Genomic DNA, 9,878 nt, shown 5'->3' on the forward strand with positions numbered 1-9,878 from the left:
CCCGGGCCGCCACCTACCGCCCGTGCGCCGCCCGTGCCGTGCCGCCGGGACCGCGGGCCGCCGGGGCAGGGCTGAGGGCGGGGGCAGCGCCCGCCGGGCCGGGCAGGGCAGACTGAGCCCGGGGGCTGCCTCGGCTCGGCACAGCCCGGCACAGCCCGGCACGGCACCGCGAGGAGGCGGCCGCAGCGGAGCTCGCCCTCACGCTCAGCCCCGGCCCGGGAGCCGCAGCGCCCGCCGGCCCCGCCAGAGGGAGACAGAGCCCGGCGCTCCCCAGGCGGGAGCTCCCCGAGAGGCCGCTCCGTGCCCCGGCAGCTGTGGCAGCGGCARTGCGGGACGGAGTAGGCAGGTTASATATCCCCCGATTACTGTRGTGGCGCTTCCTCGTGTTTCTGGGRTTAAACTCTGCCGCTGGCCAGGCACCCCGGGCCGGCTGCAAAACTTCAGCTGCGATGCGGTATGCAGGTAGCAAAGAGCGGGGCTCCTCCTGTGCTCTGCCCGCTGTGATGTGTTAGCACATCCAGGGCTCCAGCAGCCGCTGCCTGCTGCCTTTCAAAGGCTGCTCGCTGGCCACCTTCCAGACCCAAAGCCACACCGCTGTGAGCCCGCAGTCCAGCACCCAGCATGGTTATAGGCTCCTTTCCATACAAACATTTCCTTGCCTACCATCGAAGTCAAAATTGAGATAGCCACGAAAGCCACAAAAGGGGAGCTCAGGATGTTCTGGAGTCACAACTATCCTCTGTGTCCCYACCTTAAGTGTAGAAGGGACAATAACAGCACTATCTGGTCTTCCTACCCCTACCTCCCATGTACCACAGAACCACAGAACCACAGAAAGAGACTACAGCCTCAGTGTCACACTGCTTCCCTGAAAAGAGCAAGAAGTAAGAAAAACAMCATAAGACAAACTTTCAGCCATGCAAAAATGTCCAAATATGCCTCTGTGTGAAGGTGTATTTGCTTCAATACAAGTAGGAAGAATAGGCTGAAATATACCATAGGCAACCAATATACTCAGGCAGATAGAGGAAAACTTAGAGGAGTTAATGACTCTTTCTTGGCTCTGCTTTTGTAAAAAAATGCCAGGGAAGCTCTAGCATTGACCTAGAGCCAATGGGACTTTATAGTGCTCTCAGAAATCACACTGTAAACAGCAAGGACTCCRTTTATCAACTTCCAAAGCCTCAAGGTTGAGTTAGCCCTGTCACTGAAACATGTTGATCTGCCATATTCTGCTGTTAGAAGCAATGATTTTATTTTATATGCTTTCACCTCCTGAGCAGTCATGGGCAAAGTTGTTAAAGTGAGTTAAATTGTTGCTTTAAAATGAATGACTAAGAGGACACAAGCCTAAAGTATGTAGCACAATGGACAGAACAGAGTAGGAAAAGTAAACTCTGCTTTCCAGTTCCAGTGAAATATGAACAAAGAGACAGTAAAAAAATGATTGAAAGAGGGCTATACCTTCACTGGTGGGAAATTGCTAAAGGAAATACTAGTCCTAAGTGTTATCCAATTAGCCAATGAAATTCACTATTAAAAGACAAAATTTGGACTAACATCTTAGCAAAATAAAAAGTGGGAGCTTTTGTACACTGTCAGCAACAAAACATTTAGGTATTGCTACCAGGGCCTGAAACAGTCATGGTCATGACAGAGTCAGAAGCTGCAAGAAACTGTTTTCCAAAGGCGCCTTGGAGTGTGTTGAAGATGACACAGGGAGGAAACACTGAGACTTCCTTGGGGCTGGCAGGGGTTGAAGGAGGACAGAGGGTAAGCTCTTTGATGAAACTGTTGCCCTGGTAAATGTTTGTGCTTATGCTCTGGGGATATGATGAAGCGTGTCCAAGAAATGCAGATTACAGAAGATTTCCGGAGTCACGGTAGTTAAAGTTTCAAAATAAACCAAACCAAAACAGACATTTAGTAGGGTTGTAACCCACCATGACATGAGGCCCAGTCCAATTGCTCTCAGACAAGCTCTGGGAGAGAAGTTTTCCTCATTGCAGATCTGCTTACTGCCTGGTTGTGTTTGCCTTCTCCTGCTTGTGCCTTTGCAAGAGTCACTGTGCAGGAATAGCTGGAGAGGCACAGCATGGTCCTGGCTCTGTCCCACCACTCCCTGTCCCTGCCATCCCTCCCYGCCCATGTAGGACACTTACTCATGCAGTCCCCTCCATACCAGCCAGCTCTGCACTCTGCACAGTAAATTCCCTTGATGTAGAAGTCGTCAAGTGTCCCTCCCCAGGAGCCATTGCGGCAGGACTTGCAGTTCTCAAAGATGGTGCAGCCTAAAAAGAAAGCCACTGTGTTAGATGAATGCCAAGGTGGATTGTCCTTGCAGGAAGAGGAGCAGCCTCTCTGTCWTTTCCACAGAAAATGCCAATGACGTTAATGACTGCTGTGGTGCTGACAGCTTCCCCACTGGGAACCATACCCAACCTCCACACCCTAAGAGATTTGGAACCAGACTCCCAGTCTGACTTGCCTAAACCTCTAAATCTCGTTGCTACAACTGTAAATGCCTCCCTCAGGAGTTTGAATGTGTGTGCTGGTGCCACTTGGGCCCAGTCCAAATGATTCTGATGGCTTCTAAACTCCTAGCTCCTCCYGCTCTCACCTTTCACTTTTCTTTTTCCTCCTTGTAGAGGGACTTCCAAGTTGCCTCTCCTTTCTTGCTTTSGGGATGCAAATCATCCCAGAGCACCACCACAACACTCCTGGTATGAARCCAGCTATAGTGTCATGTTTTGGCAGCTCCCAAGCCTGCCCAGGATATCCTGAGGACAATACTGCCAGCAGAAAGTGTGTTGGGGTTTTTTGGGCAGCGATGTTACCTGCTTTGGGGAAGCCTTGCCAAGTGTCTTGCTGCTGTCAGCTGAGGGACTGATGAGGAAAGGCAGGACAATCCCAAGCCTCAGTGAGATGTGCCTGCTCACCACTGCCCTGCCCAGCATCTGCCATGATGCCTTGGCCAACCATTTGTTGTAAACAAAGTAAAGCCATAAACATACCTGGGTGAATTAAACAGGAGTCACACTCATTGTCCTCGTTCCTGCAGCAGGGAATGGTGTAGCCCACTYTTTGTTTCTGTCCTGGGCAGATGCACTCGATTTGGTCATATTCACAGCATTCCCGACACATGATATTCCATTCAGCTCCTGGGCAGTCTTCATTGATCACTGTGTACTCTGCAGAGAACAGAGAGTGGGACATGGAAATAATCCATCATTTGATGAGCACTGGCAGGATCTATTATCCAGTGATTTGTCAGATCATGGATGCCATGAGGCTGGCTGAAGTCTCCAGCCCAGAAAAACCCAAACTACATGGTAACATGTGCCTGAAATGTCAGTGTGGTTTGGGTGTCTAAAGAACACGCAGGATTTTGCAGTGCCAGCCAGAGGAGGCAAACAGACCAGGGGGAAAGAATATGTTCATTTTCTATGCAAGACCTTACCAATTCTGTGGTGAGAAAAACAGCTTTAAAAAAAMCCCAGAGGATGACATCACATGAGAAGGTTTCTTCAGATTGCAGGACTGATTTACAACATCATAAATAGTAGAGATTATTTAAACTATGATTTTGGTTGTATTTCTGCTTGTGAATTTGCTATTCTTGAAAACTACCAGTAAAGGCCACTCTTATGGTTGAATTTTAACCAGTTTCACTCGCTATTTTCACCCAGAAGCACATATTGTTGTATTCAACTTCACTGCCAAAGGAAACAAGAGTTTTTTAAAGGTTCATTTTGTCTGGCATTTCTAATATGGTAACAACTTTCTATTATTTAGCATAACCTCATATGATATTTAAGCTATGCATGAAGTACCCTTTTAAGAAACAACCTCAGACTGTGACTCTGGATTGCCACAGTRAGTGCAGATCCTGTCTTTCCCCACCAGTGTGCTGTCTAAATTCTACAAAGAGAGATCTAAGGAATGCACAGTGCTGTCAGCATGCCTTCTAACCAGCTGACAGCTCTGATGACTGCTTTCATGGAGTTTGATAGTAAAAGGAGAGAGCAGACTAGAAGGATGAGACATGAAGGAAACTTAATGAGTCTATCTATTTTTTCCCCCTTCTATGCTTTTTTAAATTTTTTTATTTATTTTATTTTATTTTATTGTGGTTAGGTAACAACCTTTTTCTTTGTGTATTAAACTCTGAGTAACAGGGTTGCCTTGTCATTGCAACAAGCCATACATCTSTAAGGTGGAGCACTCCCATCCATGCCTGTACCTGGCTCCCTTCTGTTTTTTGTTTCATTGTCACTGACAACCTAATTACTGTGCATGCTGGAACTCCCTGCCACTGAGCTTTGCTGCTGTCTCACTTGACTCTCCATGATCTCATGAAGCCTGGTTCCCAGAAGCTTATCTTCTCCCCTAATGATTTTTTCCCTCTCCACGAAAAAAGGACTGCCAAACTGTTTTTTTTTTTTTTTTTCTTTTTTCCCCTTTGGCCGGGAAATGAAAGTCAGCCCTTTGTGGTCTGCACAACTGAGCCTTCCCTTGGGCCTGGTGCTCCGACCAGGGAGAGTCCGCCGTTGCTGTAAGTTGACGAATGAGGCTGCTGTTTGTGCTGAAACCTTTCCATCCCCCCTTTCTGCACCTACAATCATTCCAAAAAGAAAAAGCTGCTTCTGTCATTCAATAAGGTTCTGTAATTTTTCATTCCAGTTGTGGAACCTTGCATTGAAATAACCTTAGTGTTCAGCAGCTATTAAACCTTTTGCCTGTAGATCTTGACATGCTTTACAAAGTCCTCTTTTCAGATGGGAAAAYGAAGCACAAGGGAGGTGAAGTGACTTTGCTCAAGGTCCCAGAGAAAAACAATAGCAGAGTCAGGAATTAAACTCATGCCTTCTAATTCCCAGAATGGCAGTCAATCAACCTGGCCAAGCTGGGACTTCTTAACCTATGGCTATTATTCTCTTTTAATTAAGCCTTTTATCTATGAGTTGTATCTGATTCAGATTCCAGAGAAAATTAATTACATGCATCTAATTATCTCAGTAGAACTGACACTCAGTTTGACACATCTCACTGTATAAGACAGACAATAGCTGTGTCTCTGGTGAATGAGGTGGGGGTCTCACTCCTTCCTCATGCAGTACTCTCCAAAGTCTRACTAATAAATAACTACCCAAGACTCAGAGCTTTTGTAAAGCTTCCTTCTTTAATCTTTCCTTCTCATCTTTTCTAACTCAAGCTGGAAATCTAATTTATCTTAAGATTGCTAAAGYCTATTAATAAAGTGGCAATATTATCCAAGAGAAATTGCTGTCTGTAAAATGATCCAAATATTCACAGGCAAAGTTTCAYTGAGGTGACAAAAGAATGTCTCCATCCTTGGAGGAACTCAAATCCTKTCAAGATAAGGCTTGTGAACAACACAACTTAACTTTCAAGTTAGCACCAAAAGATRGGCTGGGCCATATGACCTCCAGAGGTCCCTTTCAACATAAGTTGCTCTGTTCTTCCCTAAAATGTTACACATGTATTTGTTTGTGTGTAGAGCGTGTGAATGTGTGCATGTGCATATTTATTTTTATMTGTAGAGCTTGTGTATACAAGAGAGCCAAAAGCAGAGGCCACCCTTATTCTTGGTGGATCAAAGGCGTTTATTTGTAGAATAAGTTGACCTTGAGGTAATATTAGTATTAAGATGGGAGCAGCAGATATTGGCCCTTAAAGAATTGTGAAAATATACTTGCTGCCACCTAKAAATGCTGTTTGCTTAAATCTTGCCTGTGTCTCAACTTAGACAATGAAAGYAGACAATCTTTTGATTTACTGATAATTTAATTCCTTTTCAGATTCTCAGGTACYGCATTTTACGCAACATGTATAGCTKTGACAAGGAAATATGYGTATTTGAGAATTTTTTTAAGTGGTCCTTCTAGGATTTTATACACAGAAATCATGGAATCTATTATTTTGAGGTTCTGTCAAAACTATTCTTGAAAGAAATTTGATTGAAGACTTTATGCACCCTTTAATAATGGCAGGATCCCTTTTGTTTTATCTCTGGGCTACTGAAAAAAAAAGGCAAGTAAAACCTTTGTCTCAGAAGTTTAATAGGAATATGCACAGAGCCATTTAAGTGTGTAATCAATGTTTGTTTGTGTGGCTGAGCTCAGCCTGTGTTCCAGGGAGGCAGAGGCATAACCCTGCTGCTCCTTGTGTGTTTGGGGATGGGTAACCACTGGCAGCTTCCCCACACACACTTGGCCATTAATTACCCCAAAACAAGAGAATGAGGCAGAGAAAAGTGAGGGAAGATTTATTGACTGAGTAAAATACTGAAAGCRAGGCCCTGGCCAGCTGTGGCAGAGATAATTGTGGGGTGTTTTGTGAGCTTTACTTTGATAATCTTCCAAAGCAGGCAGTCTGGCTTGCAGGCAGTGACTGAGTCTTTGATTTTAGGACAAGCAGGAAGAAGCTGCTTGACAACCCATGCAAAATATTTAGCTGCAAAGGACAAACAAGACACTGGACAGACAAATAAACAGTGGATTAATTTATGAGATTTTAATGATGGAAGAAAAGCCCATTAAATCCAGGCATAAACAGCTCACATRGAAGCAGCTCAAGACCATGGAAACCAAGCAAGAAACGCCTGTGTTGGGAAAGCACTCAAACATCCAGGGCATATGCTGGAGGGAAAACCTGCTTGGCTCAGGAGCCTGGCATGACCCAGCACACTTCAGGCAATATCCTCCGTCTTGGGAGTGTCAGTCCAACAATTCACCACAATGAATCTGCCTCCCCTCCAGGGCTGAGATCAGGTTTAAAGCTTTGGTGATTCAGGAACAGACCCACAAGCACATTGCTGCCTCAGGGTGGGGGTCAGGCAGCTCATCATGGTAAAATGTCAAAAGCTGACTAGTCTTTTGCCATAGTGAATTTGTMCGTCATAAATACCTCACTAGATAGAAAGGGATTTCTTCTCCAAAGATCTGAGAGATGGGAAAATGGTATRGCTAAGAACTATAGTGAATTGAAGCAAGCCAAATTATACCAATTATCTCTTGTGTCTTCCACTTCTTTGGAAGAATGAGGGCTTTTTAGAGTAAAGTCACTTTTAACTGATATAAGCCTGTGCTGCTGCTGAGATGGGACATTGGTCTCCCTTCTCTCCCTGACTTCCCATTCCCACTCCCTATATTTGTGCTGACAGTAGCTGCTATTTGGAGGGATCAGACAACTGATTGAGCAAGAGAACAGTTTGCCATATCTGTCCTTGGGGGAAATTTCCTGTCCTACAAGGCCATTCTGTTATCCTGAAAAGGTTCTCCTTCCATGCCTCTATTTAGCCATCAGCACACTGGTAAACACTACTTAAGCTCAAAGAAATATTATTCCAAATTGCTTTGAAAAGTGCCATTTGCAGTGACAGTGCAGTGTAAGTAAGAGCAAATAGAAACAGATACATCTCTAGAATTTGAGTCCCTAAAGGAAGACTTTTTCCAAGTGATTATTTAACCAGTTCATATTCTACAGATGAGAGCATGCCCACTTGTATTTGATTTCATCTTAATTGTTCAGCATGCTGCTCAACAAGAACTATTGTCTTCTGCTGAAGAAACAAGCATTTCARTTTGAAGGAGCAATTCCTTAAGGCTGTTAGTAGGGAATGTTTGGCCATSTAAAAGTTCTGAAAGGAACCTTTCTCATTAACGAAAGAACAGCTTCAACTGAGATGAAACCTGCTAGCAGCTTGCACTTTCGTCTGTCTCATTTTTCTGCTCCTTTCTTCCTTGGCTCTACTGCCATTGTSTGGATATGGAAGCTGGGCTTCACCCCACAGGGATCAGGTGTGTGGACATTAACAACAGGAAATGCACTGAGCACAACGCTGGGTGAAACCATGGCTCCCTTGTGTTGAGAAGTAAAATTCTCCATTTGATTTCAGCAAGGCCAAGAGGAAGAGACCTTGGAAGGTAAGAGGGATGTTTCCTTTAAGAGACTTTTACTGGGGCTCTTGGAAAATGATGTACCCCAAACCACTAATAATAAAGGAAAGTGCAGGTCTTTATTGTTAACCTTTTTGCCTCAGATAAASTACTGTGCAAATTATGTCTATTTGTCTATTTGATGTGTTAAGAGGATGAAAGGGACAATGTTGTCTCTAAAACCACTTGCTTYTCTTTAGAAATTATGTACCTATTACTCTTTTCAGCAGCTAGGCTAATTAAAAGAGAAGCTAAAATACWTCCGTTTTAGTTTTACTCAGTGTGCTTACTTTATGGTCACAGAACTTTGCTGAATAATTAGACTGCTGCTTCTACAGTCAGTTAGCATCCTTTTCTGCCAGTAGTGTGCACTTTCACACAGTGAAAGTGGGGAGAGGCAGAAAGAGAGGATTTCTGTTTAAAAATAAAAAAAAAACAAAAAAAAAAAAACAAAAAAAAAAACCAAAAAAAAAAACAAACAAAAAAAAACAAAAAACAAACAAAGCCAGTGGGAGAACACAGGAGGAAATCTACAATACTAAGTGGAATCTGTCCACTTCATAAATGCACACTAATTTTACTGTCTTTTTTAAATACTCCCTCCTTTAGTTTCTTCTTTTTATGACCTGGCTTTTATAACCTTATTATTGGCACTGTAGCATTGTGTTCTCATCTGTGGAAAGCTGTCACAGGAAGAAATAGCCAGGTTAAGGCTAAAACTCAGAAGCTGCCACATTTACTTCAGGCTTTKATTCTTTCTGGGACAGAGGATCTTATTCTGAGCAGAAAAATGATACCAGTATGATCAKGAAGAAAACTTGTTTTCTCTGGGCTGCAAGACGAGGAACAGGAACAGGTAATGAATGCAGAACTTTGGAGCTGGTGTCAGCATTGATGAGGCTAAACTTCTGCAGCAGGGGAGAATATTTACAAATCTGTGGAGAAGAAGCAGCTGCAGTATTGAAATTCATGACCACATAGCATGAGAATGTGCTCGTGTCCTAAACGTGGAGGARTGGTGCTGGACCTCTGTTGAGGGCTTGCCTCTTGTAATGTAACCTRCACATGTTGGCAACTTACTTGCAGTTAATGTTGCCCAGATGTAAATACACCATACATACAGCAACCATCCTCAAATTTTAGTCTTTACAGCTCCCTGGGGGTGTGTAGTCCGGCCCTAACCAAGGACTGAAGATTCCCTCAGTCTGCCAGCCTTCTATCCCCACTGATCACTTGTCTCCCTGCCCCATGGCCTTCCATCCAGTTTGCCTCTCACCATGTCCCTGGTCTTGCAGGAGGGACAGGGRCATCCACATGCCTACAGGAGGTCCTGCTGCTGACAGCTGCATAGTCCTGTGCTAGTAAGGGGCCCTTCAAGGCTGCTGGAAAGAAAAATCTGGGCATTGGCAGGCTTGCAGGGACTCCTAAAGCTACTTGAAGAGGCCTCAGGGTCAAAAGGGAATAACCCCAGCTTTTTTCCAAAATAAAAAGCAAGTCTCTTTCCCTTTGTCCATGCTAGGAACCTAAACATGTGAACTGAAGTAACCCATTTGCTAAGATTGAATGCATCTGGATGTGTCTGAGTGCATCTGGACTTCACTTCACTAGACAGGGGCTGGAGGGGGAAGGGAAGAGAGGTTGGGAAGGGTTTAGATAGGCAGAAACACACAAAAACACACATATATTTTTAAGGAAACATGAGTCACTTGCACTCCAAGTTTATTCCAAAAAATAAATTCCCAGACCGCCCTGACTCCTGCCCCCAGCTCTCGAGGCAGGCCCTGTGCAACTGGGTGTGATAAATGTGGATAAAAATTAGATACATCTGTGGGGAGGAGACAAAACGCTATTTTCCAACCTGCCCTGACATGTTAAGGCCACTGCACTTCTGAGTCGCTCCCCTGGCTCTGAGAGCCC

General features: G+C 44.4%; 1 protein-coding gene across 2 annotated transcripts in view; it reads right to left on the minus strand.

The window, feature by feature from the left end:
• PAMR1 (peptidase domain containing associated with muscle regeneration 1) overlaps positions 1-9,878 on the minus strand; it is a 57,228-nt gene that overhangs the window by 44,445 nt on the left and 2,905 nt on the right. For both annotated transcript variants that reach the window (XM_057384175.1, XM_057384174.1), the window contains exons 2-3: positions 3,015-3,191; positions 2,163-2,291 (exon numbers count right to left, since the gene is read on the minus strand). In XM_057384175.1, coding sequence (XP_057240158.1) covers positions 2,163-2,291; positions 3,015-3,191 — 306 coding nt within the window. The remainder of the gene's footprint in view (positions 1-2,162; positions 2,292-3,014; positions 3,192-9,878) is intronic.

Source organism: Malurus melanocephalus, unplaced genomic scaffold (genome assembly GCF_030028575.1).
Source record: "Malurus melanocephalus ecotype Western Australia unplaced genomic scaffold, MMel_1.1 scaffold_690, whole genome shotgun sequence".
NCBI classification, from domain to species: Eukaryota; Metazoa; Chordata; class Aves; order Passeriformes; family Maluridae; genus Malurus; species Malurus melanocephalus.